This window comes from Purpureocillium lilacinum, assembly GCF_023168085.1.
Source record: "Purpureocillium lilacinum CBS 284.36 DNA, scaffold_4, whole genome shotgun sequence".
Classification (NCBI taxonomy): Eukaryota; Fungi; Ascomycota; class Sordariomycetes; order Hypocreales; family Ophiocordycipitaceae; genus Purpureocillium; species Purpureocillium lilacinum.
Genome location: NW_027072114.1, coordinates 3,147,091 through 3,161,786, shown reverse-complemented (window position 1 = coordinate 3,161,786; position 14,696 = coordinate 3,147,091). Strand labels below are relative to the sequence as shown.

At 60.5% G+C, this 14,696-nt stretch overlaps 6 protein-coding genes across 6 annotated transcripts; 3 read left to right on the top strand and 3 right to left on the bottom strand.

Annotated features, from left to right (window-relative positions):
- Positions 1-340: 340 nt before the first annotated feature.
- Positions 341-4,136, bottom strand: PLICBS_006121 (uncharacterized protein; the record flags this gene model as incomplete). Its single annotated transcript, XM_018319876.2, has 3 exons — positions 341-2,235; positions 2,291-3,821; positions 3,882-4,136. 3 exons carry the CDS (start codon positions 4,134-4,136, stop codon positions 341-343), a joined length of 3,681 nt encoding a protein of 1,226 aa, XP_018182350.2.
- Positions 4,137-4,726: 590 nt separating this feature from the next.
- Positions 4,727-5,116, top strand: PLICBS_006120 (mitochondrial 54S ribosomal protein mL41; the record flags this gene model as incomplete). Its single annotated transcript, XM_018319875.1, has 2 exons — positions 4,727-4,915; positions 4,994-5,116. 2 exons carry the CDS (start codon positions 4,727-4,729, stop codon positions 5,114-5,116), a joined length of 312 nt encoding a protein of 103 aa, XP_018182349.1.
- A 355-nt stretch (positions 5,117-5,471) lies between these two features.
- PLICBS_006119 (uncharacterized protein) lies at positions 5,472-8,228 on the bottom strand (the record flags this gene model as incomplete). The annotated part of the gene is made up of 3 exons (XM_018319874.2): positions 5,472-6,968; positions 7,021-8,052; positions 8,157-8,228. 3 exons carry the CDS (start codon positions 8,226-8,228, stop codon positions 5,472-5,474), a joined length of 2,601 nt encoding a protein of 866 aa, XP_018182348.2.
- A 511-nt stretch (positions 8,229-8,739) lies between these two features.
- Positions 8,740-9,435, top strand: PLICBS_006118 (uncharacterized protein; the record flags this gene model as incomplete). The annotated part of the gene is made up of 2 exons (XM_018319873.2): positions 8,740-8,779; positions 8,852-9,435. 2 exons carry the CDS (start codon positions 8,740-8,742, stop codon positions 9,433-9,435), a joined length of 624 nt encoding a protein of 207 aa, XP_018182347.2.
- A 189-nt stretch (positions 9,436-9,624) lies between these two features.
- PLICBS_006117 (uncharacterized protein) lies at positions 9,625-10,923 on the bottom strand (the record flags this gene model as incomplete). Its single annotated transcript, XM_018319872.2, has 3 exons — positions 9,625-9,917; positions 9,966-10,680; positions 10,729-10,923. The coding sequence occupies 3 exons, from the start codon at positions 10,921-10,923 to the stop codon at positions 9,625-9,627; spliced, it is 1,203 nt and encodes a 400-aa protein (XP_018182346.2).
- Positions 10,924-13,063: 2,140 nt separating this feature from the next.
- Positions 13,064-13,343, top strand: PLICBS_006116 (glucose-repressible protein; the record flags this gene model as incomplete). The annotated part of the gene is made up of 2 exons (XM_018319871.1): positions 13,064-13,185; positions 13,250-13,343. The coding sequence occupies 2 exons, from the start codon at positions 13,064-13,066 to the stop codon at positions 13,341-13,343; spliced, it is 216 nt and encodes a 71-aa protein (XP_018182345.1).
- Positions 13,344-14,696: the final 1,353 nt, after the last annotated feature.

The window sequence follows — 14,696 nt, the reverse complement described above, 5'->3', positions numbered from 1 at the left end:
CATTCCGCAGCCGGCGAAGTGACGTGACGACGGCCATACGTACGTATTTACGTAGAAGAAGTCATAGCCTCCCAACGCATGAAAGTAGCTTCCACTCGCTTCGCAGCTTCATGAACGCTTCCCTTGGCTCAGTCTGGATGCGCTGCTTGCCCGCTGTCTTGCCCGCAGCAGCTGCAGCACGTGGTAGAATGTCGTGAATGCCACAATTCATTGTACTGTACTTTATGCTCGCGCTGAATCTACATGGCCGGCCCCTCCCTTCCTTCTAACCATTCGTGAGAGGGACAAGCCGAACCGAGTATTCGTACCTCGCAAGTACGCGGGCCACTCCCCGTTCACATCACCGTTCGTCCCCAGGCTCCGACGACGATGCACCGTCCGCCGACGAGGCAACCTCCCCCGGCACCCACACCAGCAGCCCGTCCTTGTCAATCTTCATGCCCTCGGTCGGGATGATGCGCAGCACCTTCTGGAAGTACTTGTCGCGGACGACGAGCCCGGGGCGCACGTACGCGCCCGCCACGAGCGGAAGGAGGCGGTACCGCGTCGTGCGGCGCGACATGGGCAGCAGGTGCACCGTCGTCTGCTTGGCCCCGGAGAAGGCGAAGGCGTCGCTCGGCTCCATGGTCAGGCCGAACGTCAGGAAGTGGTTCGACGGGTTCTCGATGGTCATGTCCAGGTGCATCACGCTCGGCCACGTCTCGCCCGGCGCGTGCGCGTGCAGCGCCGAGGCGAGCACCCGCGGCTCCGTCCCGAGCACCAGGTACTGGCCCACCGGCATCGTCGTCGTGTTGACCGCGCCGTCGTCCGCCGCCGCCGCTTGTGCCGTCCTCCTGCGTTTCCACCGGATCACAAACGCGAGGTCGAGCGTCACCGGGTGCCGGTCGTCGAGGCTGAGCTTCTGCGCCACCAGGTCAAACTGCGCTTCGTGCATCGTCTTCGGTGCCGCCACGATCCCTTCCGCGGGTACCTCTGGCCGCTTGATGACGCTGCACTGGGCCCCGCCCACGCACGATAGGATCTCCACGTCGACATCCACGACCTCGAGGTCCTCCGTCGCAAACGATGCGTAGTGGCACATCAAGCACCACTGCTGAGCAAACCCTCTGGGCTGCGTCTTGCCTTCTCCATCCGCAGCCTCGTCCAGCTCCTCGTAGTTGAACAGGCTCGGCCACGGGTCGGGGTGGAGCCGCGGGACCAAATCGTAGTTTGCCTCGAACGGGGCCACCACGTTGAGCTGGATGGGGAGCAGCTGTATGATGGGCGTCGCGCTGTCAGAGTCGAGGTGGTACGTTGCTCGCAGATGCATGTCGTAGCTTGTCGGCGCGCTGGCCGGGTCGATACGTATGGAAAGCACCAAGGACGACCCCTTGGCCATGTGGCCGAGCCCGACACCACTGATGCGCGACTCCTCCTCTGCGCCGTCTGCCTGATGCTCGTTTCCGTCGGCGGTGAGCTTAAAGGCCGGTAATGCCTCGCCGAACAAGAGCACGTCCAGCTTGACGCTTGCATCCTCGTCCTCGTCGTTCCGTAGTTCGATTTGCACGTCGACCGTCTCGTTAGTGTAGTACTGCTCCTGAGGCTCAAGCACCGCAATCTGCAGCTTCGGCGGCCGGGGTTGTATATGCAGACTTCGCGCGTCAGACCGCGGTTGTCGGGGTTTGTGCGATCCTCTTGTGAACCACCCGACAGGTGGGTCTGTTTCCCTAAACTTGAGCGCATTCTCAAGGTCGAAAGCGTCACTCTGATACGCCAGGGTGACGGTCGAGGCCTCTGCATCGCCGGCCTCTCGTAGGGGCATCGCCATCTCGAATATCAGCTGCTGCCCCGGCCGTAACGTGAGGTTGGTGCTTCCCCTGAGCTCCGTCGGCAGTTCGTCATCCGAGTCTGCCGCAAATTTCTCCTCCACTTCAACGGCAGTGACCGTCTCGTTTGCCGCTGCGCCTAGGGGCCCCTCATCGTGGTCAATGATGAGGGGTTTCAAGCTTCCATCAAATTCTACTCGCACAGACGACAAGGTCAGAGGCGCCGAGCCCTTGAGCGCGTGCGAAGTCAAGACAAGCTGCGCGGCACATGTCTCGCCGGCTTTGCTCTCCTTGTGGCGAAACACAAAGCTGGCAGAGACTAATGTCGAAGCACTCTCGTCTGTCAGGCCGACGACAGGCTTGGTCTCGGCCTTGATGCCATCGAGGGACTTTCGCAGATCGTAATGCCAGTGAGCCCGCCGTGAGAACTCTGGAGAACTGATTAGCACAAGTCCAGTCCCATTCGCATTGATTCATATACTCACTCGCATTCATCAGCTCCCAATCAATGGAGACGACGAGATCGCCCCGCCCCGTTGCGGCAGCAGCCCGTCTCAGTAGCCAACACAGGTCCTCGGACGCGTCCAGCCATTGCTCGGACCGGAACGAGCCGTCATCCCACAACGGCCGCAGCATCGCCACAACCTCCTCCCAATGGCCTTGTGACGCCATCTCTCGCGCGCACTCCAGCGAAATCTCAGCAGCGAGACGCAGCTGCTTGCGGGCCTGGAACTGCGTCCGAGCCATGATCAGGCAGTCGATGACCAGCTGCGTGTGGTCGACGCCTTGGCCGGATAAGGGGTACTCCTCGTGCGGCGCTGGGCACATGTACGTGTCGTATGCAAACGACTTGCTGCCTCCTTGCCCAGACGACGTCGAGTCTGGCGCAGCGCGATCCTCCTCCGGCATCATATGCGCCAAGGTCCTCCGCGCAGCAAGGTGCCGCGCCGCAATCCGATACCAGTATCCTGTGTGATGAAGCAGCTCCCACGGCCTGAGCCGCTCGGCGAGGACCGCTTTCTCAGGCGGCATGTAGATTCTCATCGTTGCTGGTGTCAGCCCGGCCACCTCGACCTTTTCTATCAGCTGAGCCATGACCGTTGCCCACCGCGCCTCCCACGCCTGCCAGCCATAGTTGTTCGTCCCGCGGCCTCGTCGGTCTACAAAGTCACCGATGCGATCTCGGTGAGCTTCCCACCTGCTCACCGCCAGACTTGTGTGCCCCATCCATAGCTGGATCCTCAGGCAGCGGATGGAGATGAGGTCTGCCAAGAGTCGGGCCTCGTTCCAGCGAGGGCTCCAGCTTGGCATAATATCCAGAACATCAGCACCCATTAATATCCCGTATGCTTGTTCAAGGGAGCGGATCGCGGCATCCGGCTCCTGTCGAAACTCGGCAAAGACGCCAGCCTTGAAGTCGTAACGAAAGTTCCAATCCGGCAGCGACAACGTTCGCGACGTGCCTGAAGTCGGCGGCACGGTCGGCCGTGGTGCGACGCCACGCGACCGCTTCTTCCTCGCATGGCGTCCGAGGTCGCGATAGTACTCGACCGCCGTACCATACAGCACTGAGAGAATATTGTCCATGACCTTTTTCAGCTCTGTCGGCGAGCTCTGTACCGGAATATAGAATATTGACTTGGGATCCAGCGCGGTGCCCCTCCGTATCGCTTCCAAGCGGTCTTGCACTCCTTCGGAGAGCTGCGCGGACCCGGATGATGTGTCGCCGAGCAGGATGACGGCCACCCTCGTCTTGTACCCAGAGCTTGCGAGCATCCTCTTGAGTTCATTAATGTCTGCTTTCAGCCGGTTGTCGTTGGCGAGGGTGTAGAAGCAGGCATAGATGCTAGGGACGAGCTCCTGGTGCTTCCGGATCCACTGCGCGTCTATCAAGCCGTCCGGGTACAGCGCTGACACTGGCGAGAGGGGCGAGAACGGCGAGTGCAGAACCGACGCGGAATCGAGCGGCTCGTCGGATTCGGGGAGCTTCGCGCGGTGAGGAGGAAGGAAGAACGACTGTTAGGGGTCAGCATCGAGAACGACACTCCGGGCCGCCATGAGACTTCCCCGTCCGACCGTCTTGATGCGGAACCGATACGGCTCGTCGCGAGCCACGCTCGTCCACGACTTGCCATGGCCGTCAATCTCCTCAAAGTATTCCCCCAGCACATCGGCCTCTTTGCCCTCCAGCGGCGGCAGCTCCGACTTTAGCAGGATGCCTTGGTCCTTGAGCTCGCCCTCGAGCTGGAGCTCGGGCAGGGCCGCGTTCAGGCCGGATGCGACGAGCAGCGGGACATTGTGGTCGAGGCTTCCCGCGGGGTAGCCGTCCATGGTGCCGGATCAGGACGTCGGGAGCGCGCGCCGCGGTTCGGACAAGGGGCGTGCAGTCTAGTCGTCGTCGTCGTATGTTTGAAGCTGTACTGCGGCATCAGCATCTCGAGTTGCTGCCCCTCCTCGCTGAGCAAGCCGCGGAGATGCAATAGCGTACCATGCTCCTCCCCCTTTGCCAAAGAAAAAGATTTGAAGCTGGCTTGCGCAACGCTCAAGACCGGTGATGTGTAATCATAGAGGGACCGGAGGAAATTCGAGCTGCAGGTTGACGTCCATATTACTGCTGATTGAAGCTGGTCGCGGAGAGCTGCGGGCACCTTGGCTAAGCCCCAGTTCCAGGCGTGGAGCAGTGGGCGCGGTGGATGCACCGCGCGCCAGTGTCCAACTCCGGATCGGAACAACGCCGGCAGCCGACCCTGTCCGGCCCCGAAATTTCCAACGCCCGTCACCTTCAAGACTGCGATCGCGCCCAGTTCCGAGCAAAAAACCACCGACGACCACGAAACTGCCGCCTACGCAATCGCGGGTCTGCGCGCATAACCCATCTCTCCGCCAGATCGTCTCCGCGCGGACGCGAAAACCCGCCCACCATGAGACCGACGCAAGCCCTCTCCGTGGGCCGCTACCGCCACCTCAAGCTCACGACCAAGGACGTCGGCCGCGGCTTCTACAAGGGCAACCGGACGGGCTCCATGGGCCGACACACAAAGTACGGAGGATACGTCATCGAGTGGAACAAAGTGCGGACCTACGCCGTGCCGGACCTGAAGGAGTTCAAGGTATGGACGCTGTTCCCGTGACACCCTTGACAAAATGCCGAGGAGAGGACGTTGTTTCTGACGCGGGGACGGAAACAGCTCACGCCGTTCGTGTCGCGGCAGATCAAGGCGCAGTCGGGCGACTACAAGGGGCTGGAAAAGGGACCGCAAGACCCGTACTTTTACGTCGAGCAGTGGAAGCGGTACAATGGCGTGGATTGAGCCACGGCGGGCGAATGCGATACGACGACATGGGATGAGAGACCCCTGGATGCGACACATCGACCTGAGCGCCATGCGGCGGCGGGTATGCGCCTCGAGCATGAAGAAACACATCCATCGACATTGGCGTGGGAGCCTCTGCGATTGTATATACCCAAAAGTGTACCATCATCACCAACGGCGCAATGTACCAGAAGGATACAGACACAGCGGGCCATGATATTCAAATGGCGGCAGGCGCTTATGCCTCGCGATAGCATTTTACACAAAAAAGAACTAAACCAAACGAATGTGCTTTTTGGTGCACGGGGATATCTCTAGGTATCGTGTGAATGCAGTGGAGGGGCGTGCACGCTCACGCAGCGCCGACGGCCGCTCCGTTTTGCTCCGACTCCTTCTCAACCTGGGGCACGCTATCTGAGGTCACGATGGATTGCAACCCAGGGCGGTTACCAATGCCTGCGAGGAGCTGCTCCGCTCGCATGGCGTCGTCGGGGTCCGGCCTGCCCGACACGTCCTGCCGCGACCCCATTGGGTTCGGGCTCATGGGACGGGAGGAAGTGCCTGGTGTGATGGCGGAGTTCAGCGTCATCATGCTCGCGGTCTCGGCATCCTTCTTAAGGCTGAAGGGCATCGCGATGCCGTCGATGAATGGTCGCTTTCCAGCCACGCCGGTTTCGGGCACGAAGTTCGGACTCAAGAGGCCAGCGCCAGACGCTTCCTTCTCTCGACGCTGGTTGATGAGATGTGCGACGGGTGTGCTTTCATCCACAGCTGCGTCCTCTGTCTGGTGCTCGTCCACGACGGTTCGTCGGCGAGAGCGGCTTCGGCTCTTTGCCGCGCCCGCGACGGGCTGTTGTGCCTCGATGTCATTGAAGGATCTGGCGCCACGACCCTCGTCGCCCGTAACGGATAGCGTCTCAGGTTCCTGGTCCGCGTTCTGTTCCCGCAGCACCGTTGCCTCGTCGTGCTTGGAGCCCCAGCCTGACCACAGCGCCAGACCAATGCTCTTCCTCTTCTTGTGCTCCCTAAGCTCTGACTCGATGCGTCGTCGCCCGGCCAGAGCCGATGGTGGTGGATGTTCGCCGGCCCCGAATTCGTGGAAGCCGGCAACCATGTCCTTGATGATCTTCTTATGCACCTTTGCCTTGGCAGCCGAATACCTCACGTCCCATTGCTTCTTCGCGCCCATCCACTTGCGGACGGGGCCTTCCTTGACAACACCCACTGCGGTAGGGTCCATGCTGCAGCCCGGAAGCTCCGATTCGGGTGCCAAAGGAGATGTGTGTCCGTGGCGAGTAACCCTTTGACGGATCATGTGTCTCCTGAAAGGCGGCAGCGGGTCGCCGGCTTTGCCAACCTGGCCGGCCGCAGCGGCGTCCTCCTTTTCCTTTTGCTTCTCCTGCTCCAGCTTCTTGCTCTCGTCCGGTACCTCGCTATCCGATCCGCAGCTCGTAATCACGGATATGGCATCGTCATCCATGATATCGATGCCCGTCTTCTGAGCTCGCGCCAGTGCCCACGCGCCAAACTGCGAAACAGACCGGTACATGTACTTGGCCGGGCGCGTAAAGCTGAGCGTCGGCGCTACGTGGCACAGGTCGTCCCAGACCTGGAGCTGGACGTCGGTCGGTTTATACTTCTGAAGGAGTTCGCGGCCGCGTGCGGTCAGGGCCTCGGCGGGCGGCGCATACTTGGCTGGATTTGCGCATTTGTGCGCCAAGTAGATCTGTTCGTCTCGCAGGATCTCGCCGCCGCCCACCATGATGAGCAGCGGTGGAAGGCCGCCGAGCGTAGGCTGCATGACAGGGCTAACAAGGGGATGCGAGAGGAGCGCGTTGGTCGTGTACATCTAATCAGGTCAGCGGCGTGTGAGGCGCCCGCAGGTTCGTGGGACAGCGTACCTGAATTTGGTCCTTGATGGTGATTTGCTCGCCGTCAATGTTCACCGTGAGAAACCTCTCCGTGTCCGTGTGGATACCGCTGCTTGTCACCTGTTGCTCATCCTCCGGAGTCAAAGGCTGTCCGTCCTTGACGACGAGCGGGGCCTGCTGCTTGCTCTCGAGCTCAGACGAGCTCGGCGACTTCTTGCCTTGGCCGTTGGACCTCTTCTTTGCCTCTTCGCGCAGCATGCCGACGTCGTCGTTGTTTGGCGGCGGCCACGCCCGTGAAGGCTTGTGATGGAATCCTGCCTGGGGGATGTAGTCGAGCGGCGCATCGCCCGCGACGCTTGGGAACGAGTGTGTCAAGTCGACCCAGGGGCTGATGAGAATAGCTCCCGCGGGAAGAGCGATGCCTTGGTTCCGGAGGACGCAGAGCAGCGACACGACCATGCCGCCGCCCGCCGAGTCTCCGGCCAGCACAATCGTGCTTGGGTCCTGCGTCTGAAGCAGATGAAGATACGCAGCCAGACAGTCCTGCAGACCGCAGGGGAACGGGAACTGCGGCGCCAGCCGGTACTTCGGGGCAAAGACGCGGGCCTTGAGCTTCCGCGCGTGCCGCTGCATCTGGTAGCGATGCTCATCGACACTGCCAAAGAAGTAGGCGCCGCCATGGACGTACATCATCACGCGCCGTCCCGGGTCACCGTTCTTCTTGCGCTCGCTGGCGTCGGACCTCATCTCGATCCACTCGGCCTGCAGCGGCGACTTGGGCTTCCTCCATTGCCACCATTCCGTACCACCGACTTGACGGATGCCGTCCGGGCCCAGCTCCTCCTGCAGCAGGTGGGCGGCGCGCAGGAGCGTCTGATCCGGGATCGTGGCATCGTCGACCTTGACCCATTGCGGGTGCGGCACCCACTGAGCCGTAAACGCCTGGAGTTCCTCAACGGTGTGATGGGAAGCGTAGTCGAGGAACGATCGGATGAGATGTAGGCCCTCGTCGTAGGACAGGTGAGCCGTTGGTCGCTGTTTGAGCGGTCCTCGCTTCAGGTACTACAGGTGTAACGGTCAATTGAGTTAGCTCGACATCGGACGGAATGCAGCATAACAATGGAGGCACCCCAAAGAGCAGGGCAATGGGACGAGGAGATTCGTACATGTGAGAAGAGCGTGGACACGACGGTGGGCGTGACAGCCAGAGAGACCGTCGTGGTGCTGAGCTTGGTCATTGCGGCGGCGTCGAGGGTGTTTGGCCAGGCAGCATAGTCAGGGCGAACGCTCTCGAGGACGGGATCTTAGGATTAAGTTCGAGAGTTCTCCTGAGCGGTTGGCATTAGATCGTTCCTCGAGCCACCCCGGATCAGGGGTCTCGCCTATTCATGATGTCATTTCGCGGGATCCGATGAAGACGGCGTTGCGCGCCGCACCTGAGGAAGCCGCACGAGGCCGGGCCCCATCTGGGCGCCCCATGTCACCCTGCAACGCCCCAGTCCGCTGTTGCCACTACCCACAGCGATGTGCGGCCCACCGTTCGGGCTATGCTGATCTCTCGTTGGCTCAAGAGCGGCATCTCGGATCGACGGGCGCTGCTCCAGGCGAAAACCCAATGGAGCACTCCACTGGAACTGAGGCCACCGATCCTGGCCTCCGCTGGCGTGTTAAACCACCAAAATTTTTGTCCAGCGCGGCCATCGCAGGCCCTTCCAGCAACCAACCCCACCATCAGTCAGACAACACAAGATGGCTTCGTCTGCACAACCGACGCAGCTGCCGCCGGCGAGTACGTAGCCTTCCTCGCCTTTCCTCTGATCACAGCGACCAGTCCTGCTTACATCACCGCTTCTTCTTCCAGGCACCCGCCAGTCCAACTTCGAGCAGGCCGTCGCCTACGCCCTGCACCTCTGGCCGGCCCTCACCCTCTCCGTGCAAAACAACTGGGGAGGCCCCGACTCTGCCGACAAGCGAGACTGGTTCGCGGGCGCCGTCGTGGAGCTCTTCCCCGAGTTCACCGATGCGCCGCCCAGCCAGGCGGCCGCCAAGGCTAACGCCGCGGAGGAGCCCGACATGGAGGACGTCGAGACGGTGCTGCTGCAGGTCATGATCGATGAGTTCGAGGTCAACGTGGACGACGACTCTGGCGCCGAAATCGCCGGCCACATTGTCAAGGCCCGGGCGCAATGCGCCATCGGACAGTTTGACGAGGTCAACACGCTGAGGGAGAGGTTCACGAACCTCAAGGGCAAGAAGGTGGACCAACTGTTCAAGAAGGCCGAAGACGCAGACCAAGACACCGACTGGGAGTCCGACGACGATGACGACGACGATGACGACGTGGACATGGACGACGCGCCCGCTGTGGCATCGGCGCCCAAGGAGAAGCCTGAGCCCCAAGTAGACGAGGATGGGTTCACAATGGTCACGAAAAAGAAGAGGTAGATGCAGATGGCGTACAAAATAATAGATCCTGGGCGTGCGCCTCGCGGGCTGACGGCGCCGCCCGTTGATACCCAACCCAAGACACAGACCCTTTGTTGCCCTTGTGTGGCCTCGTTCAGCCAGAGCAAGCAGACCAAACGCCGAGCTACCCATATGACACGCGCTCCCGAATTACACTCCCCGATTGCATCACTCCCAGTCGTCATCGCTGTCGTCGTCCTTCCTGGCCTCCTTGGGGCTGTTCGGAGCCTGGCTGGTCTTGCCCGATGCGGCGCCCACGACGTCGTAACTCGCTTCGCTATCCGCTTGAGACTTCTCGTCGTTTGACTTTCGTGACTCGGTTGGCTTGAGCAGTCCCTCTCCCTTGGGCTGGAGGGTAGTGGACGAGGTGGCTGAGGCCGCGCGTTTCGCGTGGACCTCCTTGCCAAGGTCGGTCTCGTCGTCGGAGTCGCCCCATCCAACGTCCTCCTCGGCCTCGGCCGCTTGGGGCTTGTTAGTTGCATTCAAGTATGGGGCCTCACGTAACGTACCCTTGAGGAGGTCTCTCCGTCGCGACTCAGCCGTCTCAATGCCATGTCGCAAGAAGTAGTATCGCTTCCAGAAGTCGGGGTACGGGACCTGATCCGGAACCAGCTTCTCCATCGTGGTTCGAAGCTCAGGATACTTGGCCAAGTCGGCGCTGATGTCGTCCGTCTTGCTGTCGATATCAAAGTCCTTAACAAACGCCTCGTACTCTGCGCCTGAGGGGTCTTTGGCAAAGCCCTCCACGGCCGTGTGGATCACATGAAGCTGGGCGTCAAAGCGCGACGTGTGGATCACGCGCTTGCCTTGCGCATCGCGGCTCTCGAACAAGACGGTGCTGCCTTGCTCAGACTCATCCGGCGGAGCAACGCTGATGGCGTCGCGGAGGAAGTCGCGGACGTTGCCGCCGAACCGGAGGAGTGCCTCATCGGCAGCGTCTTCCGCCTTTTGGAGATCTTTAAGTCGCTTGGCGGCCTCAGCCCTCAGACGCGAAAGCACAGTCTCTGATTCGTGCGCGGCATCGTCGGATGGGCCAGCCTTTGTCTTTGTCGGGGTGGCCTGGTTGTCTTCGCCGTCCTTGGGGGCTTCGCCTGGCGCCGATGTGTTGATCGACAGCGCTCGTGTCCGGCTGATGATAGATTCGCGCAGGTCGGTGAAGCCCTTGGTCGCATCCTCCGATACTTCGGCGAGCTCTTTCTGAGCCTGCGTATAAACAGACTCGCCCTGTACAAGTCAGACGTGGGGAAAGCTCGTATCACCAGAGCTAGCTACCTGTTTGACCACATTGCCGAAGAAGCCACCAATCTTCATGCCCCACGCGCTGGATGAGATGGCCTTGTAAGCATCTTGGATATCGGCCTCGAGCGACGACGACTGCTGCTCCTGGTCCGGCTTGGAGGTTTCGGCTGAGTCGTTTGCTTCTGGGGCGGACGCGGTCTCTGGAATGTAGGCGTAGGCGAGATCCATTGCTCCAGAGCCGAGCGTCGGCCACGGCGGTTCTGTCTAGGTGCTTGATGAAATGCCAGTCGAGCCCGGGAGTGTCTCGGCGCAAGTTCGAGCTGCAGGCCGCGAGGTGCTTCCACTGACGAGAGCTCCTGACCGCATTCGTCGTCTCCTGAGCTACTCTGACCGCGGAGTGCCGGCGGGGCCGTGCACTGACCACGGGGTCCCTCACGTGACCAGCAACGACGACGTCATTACCCGGTGGTCGCCTCCTGTCACGCTTCTCAACCCCGATACGTGCAATACAAAATCGGACTACCGACGAGATCACTGCTGGGCGCGGTGCGAATGCGGCACGAATCTTGTCGGATTGAATACTCATTCGAAATGGTGTGGCTGAAATTGAGAGGTGCTCATTCCGTAACCGACATGTCAAATCTGATAGCGAAACGTCCGCTTGGGACGTTTGGACTTTCGGGTCGTTGGGTAAAGGCATTCCGCATTCCAGCAACATTGTACAACGTGCAACCTCTCAACTCGAATTGTTTAACACGTCTGCGGAAAGCCATTTCGATGGCAACACAACGACGTCAAAGCGATTCCCAACTTCGGCAGGATGCATTCCGGTCGCTGGGTCGAAAAGGCGAAGTAAAACCCGAGACCTTGGTTCCTGAGCCAGGCTTGGTGATCGGCGCCCTCCGGACCCTGAGCGGCCAGGCACCTTCAAAGAGCGATCCCGGGCCATGGCAATTTGGCCACGCAATCCGCTGCTGAAAGCTGGATACTCGGCAGGGACCATCGCCATTCGGCATTGGCCAAATAGGTTGTCGGGGGCGCGAGGACAGCAATGCAGCGAAGGCCATAGAAACCGACATGTGAAGCTCGCATTCCAGTGCCATCTCAAGCCTCTTTCCCCGGCGTAGATCTCGATGATGGCCCTGCGGTGCTGTCGTGCTCATCGGGTCCCTTGCCCTGGAGAGCGAATCAGCGCGTGGCGTCCGTCAGTGCCTCCTGCTCCAGCACCTATTCGGACTAGCACTGCCAAGTCTGGGCCATCAGGCCATGCGAGTCTCAACGAACGGACACGGCCTTCAACGATGGAGGCGAAGGTCGTCGTGTCCCCTCTGAGCCGTGCCGAGCACTAGAGAGACTATCATCAAGTCCAGAACGTTCCGAGTCCACTTGGGCCGGCACGCGGCATGTAGTCGAGGGGTCCATCGCACAGCCAAGCCCGGTTCACGATGTCACCGGCAGTGTAATATTCGCGACATGGCTCCGCCGTTGCAGGACGCGGATCCCAGGTCAGCTGATGCTGTTGAGCCGATTGAGGAAACGTCCATCGGTATGCGTTGATCGAACAGGTAGGTCGCTTTGGGACAGCGAATACTACTCCCGGCCTATTTCGATGGAAGTCCTGGCCTGAGCTGGACCTTGCAACGCTGCGGGGGCGTTGGGTGTCGAGATGTTGGCTCGCGGCACGTAGCAACCGAGGCTGAGTATCCACGATGCCAAACATCTAATAACGAGGAGACGAGTTCCAAGTTCAGTGTCGCAAGAGAAGCAATGGCGTCATCATACATCCACTGCCAACGGGACGTTGACGCCCACGATCACTGGTCGCGACAGTTCAAAGGACGCGTGCAGATATCCACCCAGCATCGGGTCTCAGGAAACGCCCCCACGGCAAAGATACAAGGGAGCTGAAGTTTATTTGCGGCCCACGGGGCGCCGGAGACCAGATGGCAAGCGCAAATGGCCAGTCGGAGGTCGTTGGCAACAATCCGGACCGGCGACGGAGCCGCCAATGTCGTCATCGGGGTGGTTCGGAGAACCCCTGCACGGCCACCGAGCCCCACCTCCAGCGGTCGCGGGGTCACGCAGTGACGTAGGTTGACACTCCCCCTTCGCGCGATGCGTGGGTGTGGCGCTCGAGACAAGGACAACGAACTTCACGTGGGACCTCTGGGGGCCTGCCCCTTGTGGCTGGGCTGCCTGTCGCGATGGAGAATGGCAGTTCACGATCTCGATCTCGTCTATATAAACCTCAGACTCTCCCACGTTCGAAACTTCTCTCGCCTCATCATCACCATCATCCCCAACACTACAACTACAACAACACAAACACTTTCAAGACCTTCCAGTCTTACCAAACAACACATTCACAATGGAGAGCGCTAAGCAGGCCATCAACTACGTCTCTGAGACCATCCAGGGCGCCGCCTCTGGTGCCAGCAAGGAGACCAACAAGGAGATTGCCAAGGACAACAACGTCAACGTCGGCACCCGGTAAGAACCACCCGATTCATAGCAAACAGTTGAGAGTGAAGCCCGTTCTGACATCTTCACACAGTCTGTCCGCTGCCAAGGACGCCGTTGGCGACAAGGTCGACCAGACCACCCACGAGAACAAGGCCGAGGCCCACAAGCAGTACGCCAAGGCCTAAGTGCCATCCAGCGAAGCTATCAGTTCGGCATGGAGTTTTGAGGCGATCGGGAACGGTTCAAGACCGCAGTCGGATTCGTCACCTGTATACCCTAGATATTACGACAAATTAATGGAAGTGTAAAACACAACAACTGAGTCCTTTGGAAACTACGTGATAAACAAATTTGGGCTGGATCTTGCTGGGCAGCCGTGCACGTTCTCTGCAGTTACACCACAGTTGCCAGACTCGCCTTCCATGGTAGTCATGTGACTGCAAAGCACGTAGTGGTTTTATTTGTGGCCTTGCCATGCCTGCCGATGTCAGTGGATGGAAAGATAGCGCACCTGGTGTGCCGTCCTCGAATGTGGCCGAGCTGTCAGAGCGATCCTAGGTAGCTGGGGACGATGGCCCAATAGCGACACACCTGTCCCTGACACGCATCGATCTTAGCCTCTCAGCATATCGTGGCCTGCCACATTGGACATGTTGCGTGCCACGAAGTATTGAAGGACGCTCATGTACGACGGTGGATATATGTTGTCCGTGCGCACACCGCAGTCACCGCATCGCGATCGCCACGCATCGGCAACGTAGCCAACGGCAGCAGGGCCAGTTGTCCACGGTGAGGGTACGCACAGAGCAGCGACATCCAGCATGTCAATGTCCCCGGCGGAGGCGCAAACGGAGGAGAGACCGGGGGCGCGCGCACTTGGTAAACGTATCTCGCTTGCAGTCCTGCCGACAGTGCTGTCCAGCTGGTCTGACAGGCGCCCATCAAGCTGTCACAAGGGGAAACGCGGAAGCGAGGTCCGCGATGCATAGGTGGCGGGAAGATTCAGGCGGGGCATGGCTTCGGCGTTAAAACTGGCGCTATCGAGGGAAGGGTATCGCGCCGCGGGTCGGCGACGCCGCGAGACTTGTGGCAGTTAACGGTTCTGGAATGGGAACATGCCACCTTGCCCCAAAGCGCTGACTGGGCGTTGGCGTTGGCGACGAGCCCACGACCAGTTACGCCGGCTTACGGGCGGAGGCGGGCAAGGCCCCGCCAACGAAGGGGACGGGAGTGAGTGAGTGCTCATGAGCAATGAGCATCGAGTGGCAATGCGAGGCGGGCGGGCACACAGGACACATCGCAGCTTCCGTGATGGAGGACGAGCCGGTGCGACTCGGACCGTGACGGATGATTGATTCCAAAAAAGACAGACGGCACAGGAGGACGGGCGGACAGGACAGGGAACCGGCTCGGTGGAAGGGCGTGGGCGCATGGCTGTTTTAAGAGGCTCGGGTCGCCTCAGTGCATTCTCGTACTGTGCGGTGCAGGCGGTATCTGCAGCCCTGCAGGTCTCGACCCCTCATCGAGCCGCACCGGGC